General features: G+C 39.0%; 1 protein-coding gene across 2 annotated transcripts in view; it reads right to left on the bottom strand.

Annotated features, from left to right (window-relative positions):
• Positions 1 to 21,654, bottom strand: part of ADAMTS18 (ADAM metallopeptidase with thrombospondin type 1 motif 18) — an 83,564-nt gene that overhangs the window by 37,035 nt on the left and 24,875 nt on the right. The window contains exons 2-11 of one of the 2 annotated variants that reach the window (XM_075101336.1): positions 19,222 to 19,292; positions 17,045 to 17,323; positions 10,229 to 10,428; positions 9,430 to 9,513; positions 8,399 to 8,558; positions 7,681 to 7,786; positions 4,189 to 4,326; positions 2,566 to 2,719; positions 1,422 to 1,517; positions 274 to 422 (exon numbers count right to left, since the gene is read on the bottom strand). In XM_075101336.1, coding sequence (XP_074957437.1) covers positions 274 to 422; positions 1,422 to 1,517; positions 2,566 to 2,719; positions 4,189 to 4,326; positions 7,681 to 7,786; positions 8,399 to 8,558; positions 9,430 to 9,513; positions 10,229 to 10,428; positions 17,045 to 17,323; positions 19,222 to 19,249 — 1,394 coding nt within the window. In that variant the 5' untranslated portion in view covers positions 19,250 to 19,292. Of the gene's footprint in view, positions 1 to 273; positions 423 to 1,421; positions 1,518 to 2,565; positions 2,720 to 4,188; positions 4,327 to 7,680; positions 7,787 to 8,398; positions 8,559 to 9,429; positions 9,514 to 10,228; positions 10,429 to 17,044; positions 17,328 to 19,221; positions 19,293 to 21,654 lie in introns of both variants that reach the window. The other variant, XM_075101335.1, reaches the window with a different exon arrangement.

Below are 21,654 nucleotides of genomic sequence, written 5' to 3'. Positions count from 1 at the left end.
CTGATAAACTCTAATGTCACAAAATAAATTGGGATGGTTGGGCCACAGATGGTCTAGTACTCTAGCAGCCTTCAGACAGCCACTTCTTCCTAGTATCAGGACATATTTGTGTCTTTCAGCTACAAACTGGTCATATTGGACATGAAAGAAAGGTCTTAAAAACATTTTCACACATACTATTTCCCTACAGAAATGGACTCCGTTAATTTTTTTTTCTTCTAAAATCTTAAATAGTTAGTATAAAAATAATACCTTTTCATATCTATGTCTTACTTTGGATTATTGCAGTGCCTTTCTTGATATGTGACCCCACCTCCACAAGTGCGAGTACACTCTGACCACTCTGACCAGGCAGACCATTGGCCATTTACAGGCCTGGGTCCATGATCACCATATTTGACACACTGTCCTCTTCGACACCACTGCCAAAAGAATGCCAAAAAAATATCCCATCAGAGTTAGCGGTATCTAGTAGATGCAAAAAAGAAAAAATCCACATTTAAAAGCTCCAGCGCTTAACCTTAATAAATATGAGGTAACCCAATGAACTCAATGAGATAGTTCACATTAGAACAAGGCCTCTGAAGTAGGACATTGAGCCACACAATGGTATAGGTAAGTAATGTCCTAAAATTTGTCCAAGTTCTGAGCTGAAGGTCTCTGAGGTACAAATTCTCAAAACTGTTCTCTTGGAAAATATCCTTCCGGCTTACTCTTCCCAAAAGGTCCGTGTTATTTTATGGTCCTGTGCTGTCAGAACCTCAAAACTTCCCTTGTAATTTAAAAATAGCCTGCTAAAATTCTGCTCAAATTCCTCCCTTTTATTATTCAATTATGAAACACTGCACAAAGAGAAAAAGCAAAACAGAACGTTTGTTAGTGACTTGAAAATCAAACCAATATTCTGCCGGAAGAAACATTACAGCGAAAGAAAATATTTTGGTTAACTACAGATGTGTGTAAATTAGAAGGAAACTAAACTTTTTAACTAAATTTTTAGAAACTAAAACAAATATCCATGTTCTTTTAGTAGTGATCACTGATGATAATACGCATGATGGCCCTAGCCTGTACAGCAAATATTATGGCTTAAGGAATGTATATATCAGAGTAGAATTTAAAGCCTTGATCTAACTTCTGTTATAATTAATGGGTTTTCTTGCAGAGTTAGATTTGCCAGATGTATCTTATTCCACGGCTCAATGGGAGAGGCATCATTCCCTACCATCAGATAGGTGCCACTGTGAGGACTGGTCCTGACTACGTATCACAATGCAGTCTTTTACAGAGCAATCCGAAAGTCCATGATAGCAAACCTGGAGGGATCTGGATAAAACTGTTTTTGACAGGAGCTGTTATTTGACCCACTACAGTCTAAAAACAAGTTAGAATGATATTGTCCTATTTATAAAACAACTTACCATACTTATACCACAAGCTGTTCCTTCTGCTGCTGGCATGAACTTTGTCTCGCACCTATGACCCACTTTGTGACACCAGAGAGATTTGCATATATCCTGAAAAGAAGAAGGTACTCACTATAGTACTCATAATTCCCATTATTCCCTGGCGTTCAGAAAGAGTAACGAATGATACAATGCCTTTGCTATCTTAAAAGCCCTATAAATAAAACATTTTCTGAATTTAGAAAATCCAGGGTTTAAAATTCATAGCACAGCCATATCCTATATATTGCCTTCTTATTTATGCCCATTTCGCTATATATTTTTTAAAACTATTTTGAGTGTGAGACTATAGTAGAACAAAAACTGTGTTGAAAAGTTCAAGGCTAAAATGTCATCAATATAGTCAATATAGTTTACAGTGACTATAACACTGTGAAGAGACTAGATTTTCTAAAACACAGGACATACATGGGAACATAGTCTCTTCATAGTGCTGTTCAATCTCCCTTCTTTGTTTATTAGCTGTAGAGGAAACACAGCTGCCATCACCTGATAAATGGGGTCAGTATAAAATAAATCAAAATATTCCAGGATAATAATAGGAGTGAAAGAAACGGCAATACTTCTTTTCAGAATAAGCACTCCAGATTATTTAACGTCTTCTCTGAAGAGATCAGCAAGGAGTGTAGCAGTCACTAAAAGAATAGGTTAATCTAAATTAATCCTTCATCATAAAGTCCAGAGTATAAGTTACATTTTTATTATTCTAAAATAACCCTATAGATATTTTCCAGACTTTGCTGTCAATGCATAAGAATAAACCACAACACAAGAAACTTACTCCTTCTTACCCCACACCCCATGCAAGTTTTGATCAAAACTCTACTGCCTGCTAATTTCCCTTAGTAGGAGAGGGCTCATGAGCCTTCTGTATTCAACTGTACTCCATATGACTCCTGGAAAGAGCACACTTCCTTCTGAAATTCCCCTGGGATAGCGATATTCCAGTAGAGGCCAGTACTTTCAAAGCAAATTGCCAAGCAAGATAAGGTAGAGAAATAGCCCAGGCCTCTGAAGAACACTGTATTACTTGTACTTATTTAGTGTACTGCAGTTCTCTAATGTAATTTTAACTTTTCAAAAGTATGTCAATAGGTACCTTTACGAAGCTGAGGTTGCACAGTTTTGCTTTCATTCCAAATTGCCATTTGCACTGGGTATCAGCATCATAGATCTGCCCTGGCAGTTTGTCAGGGTATTTATACTGTCCTGTTTGCTTAGGTTCATCAATCAGGCAGGCAGCTTGAGCTGTACTATAATGAGAATATATATTAGTCATGACTATGATCTTTACATCAAAATATTTTAATTTGCTACAGACCAGCAAAACCACATAATATGGTATACAGTACCTTTAACTAGCTTTAGAGTTATGCACTGAAATGAGAATATCTGCTTGCAGGAGCCAAACAATCGTGACATCTTGTTGGTAGCCTGACCTGCAAAGTTTTAAGGAAGCAGGAACTTCCAGGCTTTGGGACTGTTGTGACAACAAGGAAGAATGATGTCAAATTCTTTTCCTCCCTTTATGCCTGTGTAACCAAGAGCATGGTGATCGAGTCTGCTTCTTTCCCTTAAATGGATTCCCAAAAATCAGGAATCAAGGGAATCAGCAGTCACACTGTCTCATTTCAGCATTCATTTTCTGTGGATTGACAAACAGAAGGCTGTTGCAGCTTGCATGCATTGGGTTGGCTGTGTCCTGCTTAAGACCAAAGGTACCCTATGGTCTACTTTTTTTCCTTTGTATATGCTTGAGGACCCATGTACACAGAAGGTCACTCTATGCTGGATTTCTCTTCCAAGTGTGTGTCTCTTGGAGAATACTGCATGTTGGAGAGCTTATATGACTTTTTAGTTTGCCATTTTCTTGTGTACTCAGAATATGTTGTATCATTGGAGCAGAAAAAAATCACCAGAACTTTGTCACCTTTCCTGGCCGCTACTCTAAGATACTAACTTGGAATTCAAGGATCAGATCCACAGAATTATCAGGGAGTTTGATTCTCACTCTAAGGAATTAACGTCTAAAATGCCTGCATTGCATCTGCTCTTAGTACCGCTTACACGTTGTTTAGTAATCAATCATGTACAGTCTACCCATGTATGACAAACAAAATAAAAGGAAAGTTGTATGGGAAAGGACTGCAATTCTGAAGACATTAAACAGAGACCGAAAAGCAGTTCCTTTAAAAGCACTACTGAATAACGCCGACATGCTGGAGAAATAACTGGCACCTTTTTCTTTTTTTTCCCCCCAGAAACAGTATATGAAAAATGTAAAATGTCCTTGCTCACGACATGAGCTAGATTAAGAGAGAAACGCCAGTGAGAAAGGCCACTAATGTTAATTTACATTTTGTGATTACTTTGATATCACTGTGTCTGCCCTCTTTTGTGTTCACTTCCTACTAATTCTCTAATAAACCTAGCTGCTGACAGGAATGCCTGGGAAAGAATGATACACCAGTCATTACTGCAGGATATTCATGGAAGGTGAAATTAATTCTTTTGAAATGATGCAGGACAAAAACACTTATATGCCATACCACCTATATGCTTCGTAAGTCCAAGTGCGTGTGCTCAAATAGTACATGGGTTTGAGCACATTTTAAAAGAGGTGAATTTCACACTTAAGTAATTTTTATGTCTGTTCAAGAGTTCAAGCCCAGTTACTAAAGCTACATTCCCTGGCACCAGCCCAGATTTACATCTGACCTACCTGAGAAATTTGTTGAGATACTGCCTGCTGCATACAGACCAAGAAAATACTCCATTGTTTCCTGTGAGTGTGGGAGACATAATATTACCCTCAGCTTTTCTGCAAGGATTTCCTTCTCCATCATGAATCATACCAAAGCTGAAAAGAGAACCAGGCATGAGAGTAAAAATCTAGATTAACCAGAAGCAAGACACAATTTGGGGCAGAAGAAACACTTTCTGGGCAACAGTTCTATGGTTGAACTCCACAGGGAATGTGGAATTCAATCCTTTCATTCCAAAGGGATGAAAACATATGCACTGTACAAATGACTATTAGTATGACACAAGCTCCAATTAATAGCATTCAAATTTTATTGTCATCATGCACTTGTCTGATGAGAAAAAGATTATCAAGTTTCAAGGAAGACCCATACTGGTGATGCACAGGAGCTCTGCAATGTGAGCTAATGACAAGTCACTGGCACATAACTACCAGACCTGCAGACTGGGTCAAAAGTTTTACAGTTTAACTATTTCTCTTTCCTGAAAGAGAAACGTTTTGTGTCGAGATGGATGGAAGTAGTGCGTCTTATGTTCAGTCACACTTGTACTTGCCTAGAAATCTGTCAGCTTAAAATACGCATGCAGTCTGAGCCTGCCTTTGCCTAGTGATAATGCCTGATAACAGGAATGGTGTGGAGATCAGAATCCACTAAAATATCAGTGTCACGCAGCTGTAAGAATATAACATAACTGTCCTCCTAATGGGAGGGAAGAACTACATAGCTACATTCAATCTGTAGCAAAAGAAGTGGGATTGAATGAATAAAATAAAAAGTATAAATATAAAAATATCATTCTTTTTCTAATTTTGGCCACTACCTTGCTATATTATCTCAGGCAAATCACTTCCTTTTCCTCACCTTCGTTATACACTGTCACTTACTTTGTCTAGACTGTAACCTCTTTCGTGGGAATACTGCCTCTTATTGGGTGCTTTGCTCAGTCTGCAGCATCATGAGGCCCTGCTTTCACTAGGAGAGGTGTTAGGATAATATAAAGAATAATAAGCAATAATAAAACCATGTTAAAAAATTATAAATTATGTGGAGCTTATGGTTATAATAAAGCTAATTTTCAGTTTTTTTCCTTTAACTGTTTTATATTTACTCACTGTACAGGACATCTGTGAATTTCAATGTGTTTTGAATAGAAATTTCATAATCTGTTACTTCAACATTGTAGTACATTGGTGACTTTATGAATGTACTCTGTGCATGTGCAGGGAATATCTAATTTACTGGACTCGATCCTCTACTGTTATAAATCATGGCAGGCTCATCAGAGTTACTGCATGTGTTGCCACCAGCTGAGGCTCCAAACTTGCTAAAATATATGGTTCCTTCTATAAATGGACAAAAAAAGTCCCAATGGAGCTAGTATTTTGGAATCCTTTAAAATATACTAACTTTGCTCACACGCATTGCAGCCAAAGAATCCACAGTTTATGCACCACTGATGCAATGGGCTCTGAACTCCCAAAAGAATTGCTAAACTTTCAGGTAAAAACACAAACTACTTAAAGAAAACCATAAAAATGTAAAACAACTGAAGCTGCTCAGTGGATCACAGAGTGTGATTTATACAGTATACAATATTCTCCCTCTATGAAATCCTCAGGTTAATGTATTCACAGTGGACCTCAGCACCACCGTAGCTGTCACAGGTTTTTTTCTTCTAGGAATCTCTGTATCACAGAGACTGAATTCTGTTGTCTTACATCACATGCTGGGCAGTCTCAGGAACAGGAACATGAACAAATGATGGTAAAGACATTTTGCACCCGGGGCAGATTTTTTCCAGGAGGTAAAATGCATTTTATTACACAGGAGTGTGGAACTGCACCAAAGAAAGGCTGAATAATTTGAGACTCAAAGGCAATGGTGAAAAAGGGAAAAAAACAACATAAAAAAATTTCCAAGAGATAATCTCTCAAGGCAAATAAGAAAATAAACAGGAAGGAAGGACATTAAGAGGCTAAAGGGGATAATTCTTGAAAAATAAGCTATGGGCCTGATTCTCTCCTAAGACTGATTGAAGGGCATTAAAAATGTACTGAGGCCAGTGAAATTGTACTAGCGTGACAGGAGGATCAAACAATACATATTTTACATATTTGGTCCCATTGAAAGCGTTGGCACAATTCCCACGGGCTTCGCTGGTAGCTGGATTAACCTTTAATTCCTTGTTTCCCTTCAGATGTACAGAAACCTGTGAAAGGGTCACTCATGTAGACATTAGGTCATAGTATATACTGTAGAGCATATTTGTACAATGAAAACTAAACAGTCCTGATGCAGTCATGCAGAATCGGAAGGATTCATGCCTTGACAGTACAACTGCTTTTCAAAGATATTCTGTGCAGTAACGTTGCTACACAAAATACAGATCCTATGCCCATGTTTTATCTGATCCTTGATTTCAGGTTTGTACCACATAGAGAAACTATGTTACTATACTGCCAGGGGTTAGGCAGACTCCAGCTTGAGCTATGTTAAAACTGAAAATCAAAATCATGCAAAAAGTTGTGAAAAAGTAATTCAAAATTATTTGGGGAAAAAACAGGAAAGCAAAACCTACTCATCTTCTTTAGATTTAATTTAACAATTCAGAGAATAGCTGAAGCTCCATGGATGATTATTACTGATTTTGTTTGAGAGACAGCAGGTTCTTAGGAAAATTAGTCTTATTATCATAGAAATCAAACAGAAAACCAATGGATATAGACACAGAAAGGCAGAAACCAGAAACAAAGGTTGCTTTTAGCCAAACCATGCATTAAATAGGTAGAGAGAACAAAGACGGACAGGTTCAATGGAACTAATGGCTCCCAAATCCTATGAAACACTGGGTCTTCTGGGAAAGGGATATCTAAAAGACTCAGAGAGATCACTTCTCCATCCTGTAAGCTGCAGTGTCCTTTCCCTTTTTGAAGCAACCACACTGATTCTACGAGCAATTTGTCTACCAAAACATGTACTGTGGGAAGCTTGTAAATTATTGTTGTCAGATTTTGCTGGTTGTTCTGGTTATCACCTGGAATATACAAAATGTTAAAAAAATAAAAATAAAAGGGAAGCACCCTAGGCAGCTGAGTCACCATTCCATCCAAACGACACACCTCTGAGTGAGGAGTCTTGACTCTGTTTGGCCTAAAATTGCCCATAGCTTCCCATCAAATTAGTAACAGTTGTGAGGTACCTGTATCAGATAAGGTCCTTCCGCCTATGGCAGCAAAATTGATCAAAATGCCAGAGTGGTTATTTCTATGATTTTTGAAGAGATTGTATTAAATAAGGCCCATGCATTAATTGGATGCTCTATATATTCTGATCATTATATGGCTCTCTATATATGATGCATATTTAACTGATTTATATTAACTGGTGCTATGTTTCCATTCACTTACGTATTTATTTATAGAGGAGCATGTAAGACTCATTAAACTTACTTGTGTCCAGATTCATGTGCAATTGTAAAAGCCAGTCCAAGGCCTGTATCTTCATTAATGGTGCAACTACGGTATTTGCTGCACATGCCACTGATAGGTGCAAATCCTGAAGGAAGGAAGCGGTAGAATAGCTTGTTCCTCTACAGAATTCCAAGGACACATATAATCCACACTGGTCCTAATAAGCCAACCTATTGTGGTGCATGAAGATGGTTGTCTGCTCCATCAGGTTTATCATGAAAGAATTACAGCAGACTTTTATTTGACAATAAAGGGACTCCTGTATAAGAAGTATAATTCAAACCCAATCTCCCAAAATACACTTTACTTGCAAAGATTATTCTTTTCCCCCCTTATGCCTTTACTGCTCCCAAATTAGGGAGAAATTCCATTCAAAAGGGGCAAGTAGTCACAAAAAGAAAAAAAAAATTCAGAGTGGCTCAGAAATATTTTCAATATCAAAAATATTCCTTGAAATCGTGACAGTCCAAAAGGATGTCTTTAGAGAGCTTATTTTGCCACTTTTTCTGGGGCAATGGTACCATTTTCTTCTAGGTACCTCACAGATAAAAATGTAAAAATAATACTGTTCTTTCTTCTTCAAGGCTAACATTATGTGCAAAAATGGACTCTCTTATTTTAAAACATTTCAGTCTCTGTCAAAGAAGATGCTGCTGTTGACACCCAAAAGTTTCTCAGAATATATTTCATATCATACCCAAAGTATCACAGGGCTCATTTTTCCACGAGCAGATATCAAAACCCGTAAGCAAGATGGCATGGTCATGGCGCTTTCCATTCTTCCCAACCAGAGCAGACTGCCATTGACAAAAGCTGTTCAGTGACTGGTCTGCATGGTGGTTAATCAGTAATCCACCCTGTAGATATTTCACAGACACAGAAATAAGGTGCTTCCATCAGTACTTCAGAAAGGCGATTGAAAGAATAGGAGTTGGTTAGGGAAAAGGGAATTACTTTTTCATATTTGTCCTACATAATCTTATGTATTCCCGTGTTAGCTGTCTGTGATGACCAATTCAGCTGATGAGTGAATTCTATTACTATTGTAAAATAAAACTAATCTCCCCCCGGACACATAGATATTTTCAAAGTCAGTGCTTGGAATTACAGTGTACAAATATATTTGATTCCTGATAAAGCTGAACGCTAAACCATTTCTAACCTTGTGATTAAACTGTTTGGAGATTTCTGCGGAGGAAAAGTATTATCCAAGTAGATCAATCCATCACAAATTTCTTTTCATTGAAAGAAATTTTATCTTCTTTTGTCTCAACACCCTTGACAAAAGAATTGGCTCCACTCCCACTTTTTGTTACATGCTATCTTCAGTTTGGGACTTTTGATTCCTTCCCCCTTCTGATCACCACATCCTGGAAAGCCCAAGTCAAAATCTTTTTATTTATTTAAATATTTCTTAAGTAGATTTCTCATTCCAGTAATTACTCTTCAAGGAAGTGCTGGAAATTGTTAAGTTTTATCTTACTGGAAGCATTTCAATGTTTCTAAAGTACATTTATATGAAATGAAGATTTTGGCATCAAAAACCGAAAAGCAGTGAAAGGCAGAAAGCATGATTTTGGAGGTTTTTGTGATTGTAATCTTCTTCTCATGCTTTAAGTCTTAAGAAACCTCTAAGAAAAGTTCATGTACATAATGTGGGAGCACCCAATGCTCCCTGTGAACCGTAGCAAATGAAGTATACCATGCAGAAATTCTGACTCAACTTACAGGCTCTTGTTCCAGAAGAAGGAGGCTCACAACAATAATGTTTATATCACTTCCGATTGTTCCATCTTTAAAAAGGCTAGAGACCTGCAACAGTTATTGAAGAGGAAATATCACCTACATGTTGTTGTTTTCTTTTAATAGACTAAATATATGTACCAAGGTATTGCATTGGGCTTCAATTTTCAATACAAATTAATTGAGTTATACCTTGCAGGATTAATCCAAAAGAGCTTAACACAGAAGGATTATGCCCCAAACCACTACACTTATTCAAAAAACTTGAAAACCTTCTATTGATTTCAATGCTCTTTGTTCTGTCCTTGGTCTCCTGGATGAAGTAATCAAATTTGAAGTTCAAGTTTTGTAGTACAAAACCAAAGAGCAAAGCCACAAAGAAAAACACATTTCTAGCTAAATTATATTATTTTTCTCAAAATAAATTTATGCTTTCTCAAATTTTTGTTTCAAGGAGCAACATCAGACAAAACAGGCTAAGCTTCATTATACTAGAAGAAAGTATCAATTTCAGAGTACCTACCAGAGTACCTGAAAATCTAATGTTTTAAATATTTTCCTTTTTTAAATTTTTTTACCCTACAGTACTGTTGCCAGAGCTGTGATAATCTAGGGATGTATTTTTCAAGAGCTTTTTGACATAATACATTAGATGAGTCTTGAAGAAAGGCTTGAGTAAGGTGCCTCTCCTCTTTTTGGTATCACTATTTGTCTAATGAAATATCCTACTCTGACATAACAATATTCTACAGGGAAAACATGTTTCAGGTACAGCACATCTTACCATATTCATAACCGTTAAGATGTATGTTGTTACATTTTCCTTTCCATGTTTCTCCAACATTTTTTTATCTGCCACTACAAGGGTTTCAACATTTAGACTTCCATTTTTCTGAATTTTTGCAGATGATCTTTTGAACCTTGCAGAAGTCCCATATTCATCCGAGCGAATGTATGTCTCTTCTGTGGGTGGCTTAGGTGCATCTAAAAGGAAATAAAACTCAGTTTTGGAAAGGGTTCAGATCACCCATGAAAAATTTCATCAGAAAATTAAGTATCACAGATTTGGAGCCTTAGATTATTTTTACAGCATGTGATTTAATACTTATGGCTAAGTTCTTGTATATGTATTAAAAAAGACCTGATCCAATCCTGAGGGAAGGATGGCTACAGGGAGAGAAGAAAATGAGAGAACCACATTCTTACGCAATAAGCGGTTCAAAATAAGTAATTAACCTAATAAAAAGGTAGCATCTGAGGCAAAAAATACATACAGAATTTTTAACAGAATATCTACATTTTCCCTTGCTTTTGATAACTTCCTAAGGTATTCGGCATGTGCTACTTACATAACAGATGGTAAAAAACTCCTTTCCACAGCAGATGTCCACCGTCAGTACAGAAATCAGACACACACACAAGTAAGATTCCTGCCAGCCTGCTATTGTGACTGACATTAGCTTGCTATGCAAATTTGCCACTGAGATTATTCCTGCTGAGAACATATTTATTTAGTATAGGGAAATGTCAGGCAACAGCAAGGAGGGCTTGACAACAGGATGTGAGCATCCAGCCCACATACCCCAATGCCAGGGTGCAATTTTTCCCTCTGTGTAGCATGGTCAATGGCATGGCTAGTGAATGGTCTCTACTCCATTTCTTCAGACAGCCAAAAAATGGGAAAAGAAATCTGTATCCTACATCCTATAATGCTCCTGTTATTCATAGCTTCTGCATAAACATACACTGCCTTTGCATCAAGAATTAACTCGAAGGTCACTTTGACATACTACTGGGATAACAATAGGATTTTTTTTTTACACAGGATGCAACATGACACGAGTGAGGGAGCCTCAGGTAATTAAAAAAATCCTGCCTGTGCCTCATTAGAAAGTTATTCCAATGACAGAGCTAAAAGAGATGCTACTTCCTGCCATGCCAACCCGGGAAATCGAGAATACCATAGAATGCACAAGAGTGGTCTGCTTTCAAGAATTAAGTCACTCTGAACCATATTTAACATTGTAAGTGACTGTGCTAGTAAGATTTTAAAATGTACCACTCATTATATACAATTGTCCTTTACAAGCTCTAAGAACCTTTCTCTTCCGGAAGCACATCAAAACATGAAGACATGCCTCACCCAAGAGTGAAGCATTTTGTTCAAGGCACGTAATTTTCCATGTAGTATTTTGAAAGCAATACAACTTCAAGGCAGCTGCCTCGTAAATCCATGAGCAGTGGAGTTTTGCCTTTGAATTTACTTCATTGCTACTAATAAAACCTAAGCAGCAGCAATATTTCAAGCATGATTTACTAACTAGAGTCCAGTCAGTTCTCATGATCTAAAAACATTTAGATTGTGAAGTAGAGTTTGAAAGATGATTAACTGGCTTCTCTAGTGCTTACAAATTGCCAGCATATAAAATTTAAAAAAATGGTGAGTGGGACAAGCTACTTTTATGACACTAAAAGTGGCAGCGTGGTATTCCCTCTTAATGTTGAGCAAGCTTGGATTTATTCTTAGGTTAGGATAAATTAACCTTGACTAGGCAGTGTTAATAGCAATGGACTGCATTACATAGGACTGCATTCTCAATGCCTTTGCTCATTCAAGATGAGATTTTCTATTCCAGGTGACCAGACTAGATTTTGCTGAAAATTTCAAACTGATAGGACTCCAGGCCTTGGAACAAGGCCAAGAAAACAATGTAAAATCCAAAATTAAAAAGAAAAAAGAGGAAGAGGAAGAGGAAAAGGAAGAGGAAGAAGAAGAGGAAGAGGAAGAAGAAGAGGAAGAGGAAGAGGAAGAGGAAGAGGAAGAGGAAGAGGAAGAGGAAGAGGAAGAGGAAGAGGAAGAGGAAGAGGAAAAAGAAAAGGAAAAAGCAAAGACAAAGACAAAGAAAAAGAAAAAGAAGAAGAAAAGGAAGAAGAAAAAAAGAAGAAAAAAGAAAGGAACAAGAAGAAAAAAGCCCCAAGTACTCATAGTGTTGCTTTGAAGGGGTGTTGCCTTTGCTGAAGTGACATGTTTTTCTTCTACATCCTATACTTGCCCCTACTCAATTAAACACTCACACATGATTTTATATGTAGGACAGCATTCATTCAGTGAACATGAGATGGAATTGTTCTATAGATAAACCAAGGCTGGGTATGGAAATAGGTTGGTATTTTTTAGAACAACTCCTTCCTTTCTCTCAGAAGGTTACAGGTACGTACTGCATGAAGTGAAAGACTGCAGGATGTGAAGAGTTTCACAGTTAAGGTAATTAAGTGAAATCTTGCTTAATGGGATTCTAACAGTGCGTCTAACACTGAGTTCCTAACCAATGATGGGTAAATGACTTATACCAAACTCAGCACAGTTGGATGCTAATTGCATGTTCTTCATGTAAAATACACTGGGCTTGAATATGCAGTTAAGAACTTTTAGTTGTAACAGAAATTATTGAATATATAGATACACACGTACAATTAAAGGGCCATATATTTTGATAAATACATCTCTTCATAAATAAATAGGCAAGGAAGGACAGATGGTGGGGTGGCTCTATATGTTAGACAGTGCTTTGATTGCATAGAGCTTAGCAATTTTGATGATAAGGTCAAATGCTCATGGTAAGGATGAGGGGGAAGGCCAACAAGGCAGATATCCTGCTGGGGGTCTGTTACAGACCACCCGACCAGGATGAAGTGTTCTACAAGCAGCTGGAGGAAGTATCACAATTGGTTGCCCTTGTTCTAAGTGAGGGACTTCAATTTACCAGAAGTCTGCTGGAAATACAACACAGCAGAGAATAAACAGTCTAGGAGGTTCCTGGTGTGCGTGGAAGGTAACTTCCTCACGCAGCTCGTAAGTGAGCCTACCAGGGGCGTTGCCTTGCTTGACCTGCTGTTCACAGAGAAGGACTGGTGGGAGATGTAGTGATCAGAGGCCGTCTTGGCCTTAGCGACCACAATATGATTGAGTTCTAAATCCTTGGTGAAGTAAGAAGGGGGGTCATCAGAACCACTACTATGGACTTCCGGAGGGCAGACTTTGGCCTGTTCAGGGCACTGGTTGGGAGAGCCCCTTGCGAGGAAGTCCTGAAGGGGAAAGGAGTCCAGGAAGGGTGGGCTTTCTTCAAGAAGGAAGTCTTGCAGGTGCAGGAGCAGGCTGTCCCCAAGTACTGCAAGATGAACCAGCCTGGCTGAACAGGGAGCTTCTGCTGACAAGCAGGAAAAAAAAAAAAAAAAAAGAGTCTACTGCTTTTGGAAGAAGGAGCAGGTAACACAAGAAGAGTACAGAGACCTCTTTAGGTCTTGCAGAGGGAAAATTAGGCAAGCAAAAGCCCAGCTAGAACTCAACCTGGCCACTGCTGTAAGGGATAAAAAAGAAGTTTTTACAAATATATTAACAACAAAAAGACAACCAAAGAGAATCTCCATCCTCTATTGGATGCGAAGGGGAAGATTGCTACCAAGGATGAGGAAAAGGCTGAGGTACTTAATGCCTTCTTTGCCTCAGTGTTCAACACTCAGACCAGTTATCCCCAGGGTATTCAGCCCCCTGAGCTGGTAGGCAGGGATGAGGCATAAACCCCCCATAATCCAGGCGGAAGCAGTTTACAACCTGCTAAGCCACCTGGGCACACACAAGTCTATGTGGCCAGATGGGACCCACCTGAGAGTACTGAGGGAGCTGGCAGAGGAGCTTGCCAAGCCAGCCTCCATCATTTACCAGCAGTCCTGGTTAACAGGGGAGGACCCAGACGACTGGAGGCTTGCCGATGTGACACCCATCTACAAAAAGGGCCGGAAGGAGGATCTGGAGAACTACGGGCCTGTCAGCCTGACCACAGTACCAGGGAAGGTTATGGAGTGATACATCTTGAGTGAGCTCTCCAAGCAAGTGCAAGACAACTAAGGGATCAGGCCCAGCCAGCATGGCTTCATGAAATGCAGGTCCTGCCTGACCAACCTGATCTCCTATGACAGGGTGACCCAACTAGTGGATGAGGGAAGGGCTGTGGATGTTGTCTACCTAGACTTCAATAAAGCTTTTGACACTGTCTCACACAACATCCTCCTAGAGAAGCTGGTGGCTCATGGCTTGGGTGGGTGGACTCTTTGCTGGGTAAAAAACTGGCTGGATGGCCGATCCCAGAGAGTGGTGGTGAATGGAGCTAAATCCAGTTGGTGGCCGGTCACAAGCGGGGTTCCCCAGGGCTCAGTGTTGGGGCCAGTCTTGTTTAATATCTTTATCAAAGATCTGGACAAGGGGATCGAGTGCACCCTCAGTAGGCTTGGAGGTGACACCAGGTTGGGCGGGAGTGTTGATCTGCTTGAGGGTAGGGAGGCTCTGCAGAGGGACCTGGACAGGCTGGATTGATGGGCTGAGGCCAATTGTATGAGGTTTAACAAGGCCAAGTGCTGGGTCCTGCACTTGGGTCACAACAACCCCATGCAACGCTACAGGCTTGGGGAGGAGTGGCTGGAGAGCTGCCCGGCGGAGAAGGACCTGGGGGGTGTTGGTTGACAGCCGGCTGAACATGAGCCAGCAGTGTGCCCAGGTGGGCAGGGAGGCCAACAGCATCCTGGCTTGTATCAGGGATAGCGTGGCCAGCAGGAGCAGGGCAGGGATCGTGCTTCTGTACTGGGCACTGGTGAGGCCACCCCTTGAATCCTGGGTTCAGTTTTGGGTCCCTCAGCACAAGGACATTGAGGTGCTGGAGCGTGTCCAGAGAAGGGCAACAAAGCTGGTGAAGGGTCTGGAGAGCAGGTCTGATGAGGAGAGGTTGAGGGAACTGGGGTTGTTTAGTCTGGAGAAGAGGAGGCTGAGGGGGGACCTTATCCCTCTCTACAGCCACCTGAAAGGAAATTGTAGCAAGGTGGGTGTTGGTCTCTTCTGCCAAGTTACCAGCCATAGAAAGAGAGGAAATGGCTTCAAGCTGCATCAGGGGAGGTTTAGATTGGATTTAAGGAAAAATTTCTTCACTGAAAGAGTGGTCAGGCATTGGAACAGGCTGTCCAGAGAGGTGGTGCAGTCACTGTCCCTGGAGGTATTTAAAAGATGTGTAGATGTGGCACTTCAGGGCATGGTTTATGAAGCATAGTAGTGCTGGGTTTACGGTTGTACCTGATGATCCTAGAGGTCTTTTCCAACCTTAATGAGTCTATGATTCTATAAGCATTTTAAAGAAGAACACAGTTTATTGATTTGGTACCCAGAAGCAATAGTTATTTTTGACCTCTCCTGTGTCTATGAGTCCCATTTATACAACAGGAATAACGATATCTTCTCACATCCCAGGAGGTTATGAAAATAGATTGTTCTAAATGCACTCATTTTTAATAGGGATAAGCACCATGTGAAAGCTCAAGAGGATATTAATAATTCTGAATTTGGACAAGCAGTCACAGGGATACAGTAAATAAGGTGCAAGACCACAGTGCACAATGCAAATAAGAGAAAACACTGTAGAGCAGATGAGCTAACTTAGCACCATTATCCTCTGCTCTGAAACAGGCGGCAGGAAAACCAGACAGGAGGGAAAGGGAGTATGTAATGAGGTAGTTTTGAGCTGCATCAGAATGCAAGTATTTACAGGTTGAATCTTTGGCTTGTGCATCTGGCATTTGAGGCCTAGCTTTCAAATCTAAGGAGAAGGATTTCTGAAGAAGCAGTCAAGTTTTAATAAGCAGTTTTCAGGCCTCAAATAGGCCTCAGTCTCATACAGCTGCCTTTTCCACTACCTCCCTTCTCATTCCTTCCCTTCTATTTATTTTTCTCTTTCTTCCTTACACGCCTTTTGGAAAAGGAACCTGCTCATTTTCTCAGAACTCTAGTAGGAAGTTGGAAGAATATAACTGGACTGAGACCATGTTTTCAATACTGTGTGCAGTCTTGGAGACCTTCATTAAGCAACTCAGCTCAGAAGCAGCTCACCTTTCAAAAAGAATCAACTGAATGCTGTAAGTACAGATATAGTGTCCAAGGGTGCTCTAAAATGTTCTGCAATTTGAGGGCGTAATAAAGGACACAGAATAGACCTTGGCAGGATAACATATTCCAATACGTTTTTTAAGAGGTGGCTCCAAAATCTTATTTAAACAATTTACATGGGAGGTTCTTCTTGAAGATCTCAGTTGCTGAAAATTTCATTATCAAATGGTGACTTCTGAAAGACTTATTCTCTGTCCTCTCAAAAATTAATGGTTTGGAAGTCTTTTTCTCCATCTTCAAGCCTAATTAGTTATATAGCGCCGAACTAATAGAGAGCAGTTCAGGGACTTGGCATCTATCACTGTGCAAAAGCAGCAATCTAAAACAGAATTGCTTACTGAAAATTATGTCAATGTAAAAAAAAATAGCAAGGGATCTTTTAATCTAGGCAGAGAATAAGAAAACTAAACAGTGATTCTGATGGCTTAATAAAACAGATGATGACATCAATTTAAAGGAGTAATCAAGTTTCTTATATCTATTTCACTTCAGAAATGCATCATTTCAAAATAGTATGTCTCCACCACAAAGGCGACTATGAACTACACCTCAGAATCACCATACAGTCTCTAAGAAACACTATGTCAAACAAGGAGAGAAAGTTTCCTTACATACATTTCTTGCGACGTCCACAAAAATGTTGCTTTTGAAACCTTCCGTGGCGGTAACCATTCGCTCGAGCATGATACTTGTGGGAAGTGTGAATTCTGTGATGACCCAAAGAAAAGTATTTGGGGTTGGACTCTACTGTGTACCGGTGCACCTTCTCTTCTGCAGTTCGTTTATATAATACATGAGGATGGTGTCCAGCAGGTGATGTGTAGTTGTGTTCCTGTGCTAGCTGCTGAGGTAATGGAGATATAAGGAACTCAATCTTCTGTGTCCTTATCAAACCTGACTAAAAAAAGAAACACCACCACAAATTAGTGAAAAGACTGTCAAAGTTCACAGCTTCAACATGTTAGCTCTTAAAGTGATCTCCCTTCAAAGGCTAGATAGGTTGAAATGCGCTCTTCTAAATTAGATTTACTCAAGATATAATCTAGATAGTCTTCCCATTTAAAGTATGCATTGTTTCACTTTGGAGGTGACCAGGTTTCACATTTGGTAACACAAAAAGCAAGAATGTTGCAGGCCTGGCAGCATAGCAACTTCACACAGTACCATGAATAATTTCATATGCAATATTAATCCATTCTTCACATTACAGATTTGTTTGTATGTGTGTTTGTGTATAGGATACACAGTCTGACATAAAAAGAAAATGCTTTTGGAAAATGCAACTGCTAATAAATGCATACGTTAGTAGAACAAAGTATTTGAATTAAGTATTTGAATTAAGATTCAGGGTTTTTTCAGAACAAGATATTACCAGACAGGGATCCTAGACTTAAGGTTACATAGAAACGTAAGCATATTATGGTACAGCTGCACAAAGTTGAAGCATCTGAACATTTTAATACTATCATTCAGTAATCAGATCCCCAAAATTTAATTATCATGAAGGCAGTTTAAAATTTATGCCTCCTACTAGAGAAAAATGATCAGTGAAAGCAAGTATCTGATTGTTTTCCTTCTTGGATCCCTGAAAGACAGAAGTAAGTATGGGAAAACTACACTGTATTTTTCACATAGTATCTGTGCATAAAACTGCACATGTGATGAAGTGTTTCCAGGATCAGGGCCAGGGAAATGTGGGTGGCACTGAGGAAGTATTTCCATGCAGCTCATTAATCAGTTATGATTTTATTTCATTTCTTGGTTTTGTAAAACATGTTGTAATAAACACTCCTTTTTACCAAGTCAAAAACCAAGAAGTTTCATCAGGTAATTCTATTACATTATATACGTAATACTAGATACAGATTTTTGTTTTGGATCAGTGAGGCTCTACGATGTGCCAACACCCTCCTGCCAAAATTGATGTCCCATGAGGACTACATATCTCTTATGCTTCAGAAAAATATGTGCAGACAAACAAATGTCAATTGCAAACTATTTTGCCTGCCATCTTAAGTCCTCCCAGATCATGATTCCACCTCCTTCCTCAAAAAGTATTCTTTGAAAATGCACATATTAGACTCATGTCACCTCACCTATTCTGTTCTGAAACGGATTATTTTCTTTAGCCTAACCTCCTAGGACCAGAATGCCAAGGGTATCAGAAGGAGAGCAGTTTGAATGCCTAATGTAAGCATTGTATTTCTTAAGGATTTGGGGAATTTTCTGCACTTTCAGAACTGTTTCCCATGAGGAAAACTCAACAGAAAATGAAAAGCAACTGAAAATAGAAAGTTACATGAAATCTTCACAGCTTTAAATAATTACTAAGCTAATGCTAAAATTGACTTTAAGTCTATTCCAGTTGAAAAGATTTATCAGAGGTATACAGGACCTCAACAGTTTATAGTCATACATTATGCCCTTTTCATTGAAATTCACCTCCATCTTTCCAAATCAAAGGTATCTTCACAGTAGTCCCCAATATAAGCATCTTTCACACTTTCATTTTCACAGGTCTAATAATAGTGATCATAAAATTGTATTGTGATCTTAATTTTGACAATAGAAGAGATTCCATATTAAGAACTGGGAGGGTCTAATTGCCTCCTGAAAAATAACATGAAAACAAACATAGATGATATTAGGATTAATGACTTGCCCCCTCTTCTTTCTTCAAAATGAATTTAGAATTACATATCTTAGCCTATATCTACTGAACATACTAAATGGAGGTTAAAATTGCCTCTGTCAATAAGAGACAGGCTGTAAATAATTGACAAGAATTTAACTTGCCTGCTCACTGCAATAAGTTGGCATATTTCAAATGTCAGATCACATTTGGTCATGACAAAGTACTTTCCTGTAGGGAAGAAGAGTAATATTTTAATCCTGATGATGTGTGTCATCACACAATTTAAAAGTGGTTTTGAGAGGTAATCTTTATCTACTAGAGCGCACTGATAACTGGGCACTGCTAAGTGATACTTTTTTTTTCAGCTGGAAAACAGAAATGTAGTGAATCTGGTTTTTATTTCCCCATTTTAAAGGTTTCCACAGCTGAAATTATTCCTGTAGGATTCATTTTCTAAATGATTCAAACCATATGGAACAAAGGGGTTTCTACATTTTCCTGTAAGAAACTGTCCCTATGTACACCAAGTTTCAGCCTCAAACATAATTTCTATATTTAACATTATAATGGTGGATTGAGAATTCGGGGCAGGGGCAGGGAGGGAAGTGAACTGAATTCTGGTCCCTATACTGCATGTTTATTGCTGCACCTTTACATAGCCGGTAGCTGACTGAGTGCCTTACAAATGTATTCATATTTTTTTCCAGCAAAAATGACCCTAAATCTCCAATAAGACTTCTTTCCTTTGGGTTTTACATCAGACACATCCTCCAAATTGAAAAATGCTGTGTGAATGAAAGAGACCTTCTGTAATGATAACATCCAGTTTTATGAAGTTGTCAAGAAGAAAGGGGAAGTGCCACAGAGCAGTCTGGACATCCATTCAACCACAGACCATCATTTCTTCCAGGTATGGGATGGTTTGAAGGATTCATATTAAAATAATCTCCTTGTTAATTCCAAAGTAATGCTGAGAATGCTGACCTGGCTTCCAACAGAGGTGCAGTCCTCTGGATCATTGGGAAGGGTGCAATTGGGCAATACCTGTCAGATACTTTTCTTGCAGGTCCTTGAATTCTAGCCTTAGGTAAAGCAAAGTGACCTATGGTTATCATCATGTTGGCGGGAAAATATGCCAGCTGAAAAATGCCAGAGCAGAGAGGCAGGATACTAGCACAGAATCACCTTTTCTAATTCTACACTGCCAAGGAATACCAGTTTCTTGAAGGCCAGATTTTGGCTAGTCTGTACTCCTGGGCAGTGTAAATGTTTCTGGGAATTTTTTCTGCAAATATATGAAACATCTCTCTAATTGTTGAGTTAGATGCAATATGTTTGTCCAGCTCAAATACTTCAGTAGATGAGCAAATACTGGCAAAATTGTCATGGAAATTTATGCATTAGGTTTCCTGTTGCCAGCATAGCTGTAAGTATACATTTTACTTTCCTTGAATCAGAACTCAATTATATCTTTCCATAAACTTTGATGGGTTGGGACCCAACAAGGCAAGGGTCAGATAGGTCAAAACTCCATTTTTATTTCAGATTCTCTGCAATTGTAACACTATGAGAGGAAGCAGGATGACAAAATCTAACATTCTTCCTAAGTCTAGACAACACAGCATGAAAAAGACCAGGGACTCCTGTCTATTCCCTCTCTCCCCCACTGTGGCTATCACTAATAATAGCAGTAATTGTGAGAATATGGTAGGAAGGAAAACCCAAGAGATTGCTCAGTTGGAATTTGCTGTTCTCTTGTTCTTCTCTCACAACACATATTTGCTATCCTTCTGAAAGGGCTATTCCTTGCCATTGGAAAGTAAATGGAAAGATATGCTGATCTGTGTGGTTAAGGCAAATAATTCTGAATCAATAAATTAGAGGAACTTGTAGTTTGTTTGCAGACAAGTTGAGAAGAGCTGAAGAGGCAACACTCCTCCCACTTGTTGTTTGTTATGAAATGTTTGCTTAGCTCTGGGCTAAAGGAATTTTCAGATCCAATACACCTTTATGAAATTCCTCAGTATGAGGGTGTTATCACCAAGGTAAGACGCTTGTTCGGTTTTCTTGGTGTGTTTCAAAAGAAGGAAGAATCTCAAAATAAAATTTAGACAAATTAAATTATAATAAAATATCTGCTTCAAGTATTTTTAAAATTGAATTTAGATTATAAACTGAAAAATAAGGAGAACTTTTTTAAACCACTGAATGTTCATCCTAAGCTATAAAAACCAGGTAAATCTTCCCCTGATTTTAGACCCACATGGAATGGTTACGAGAGTCACACGCTAACATATCTGTTTCTAACAGGTCTCATCGGCCTCTTACTGGAACAGCACAAAGGCTGCTCCCATTTGTCTCCCCCTGTGTTCTTAGGCTCTGAGTGAAGCCTTTGGCAGCTTCCCAGCCTGTAAACCTAATTCATTTTGAGGTTCCAGCATCTCCAAGAAACAGACCCTCCATAAAAAACACAGCAGTGACAGTGAGTGAAGGATTTTCAGAACTTATATTTTTTACCTATAATTTAATGCAGTGACATTCCGAGACAGTAGACAAACCCTTGTTCTAAACTAGAAACGCCTCGTGGCTG

The sequence above is a fragment of the Phalacrocorax aristotelis genome, chromosome 8 (genome assembly GCF_949628215.1).
Source record: "Phalacrocorax aristotelis chromosome 8, bGulAri2.1, whole genome shotgun sequence".
In the NCBI taxonomy this organism is placed as follows: Eukaryota; Metazoa; Chordata; class Aves; order Suliformes; family Phalacrocoracidae; genus Phalacrocorax; species Phalacrocorax aristotelis.
Note: the sequence above shows the minus strand (reverse complement) of the source record. Positions and strands in the feature narration are given on the sequence as shown.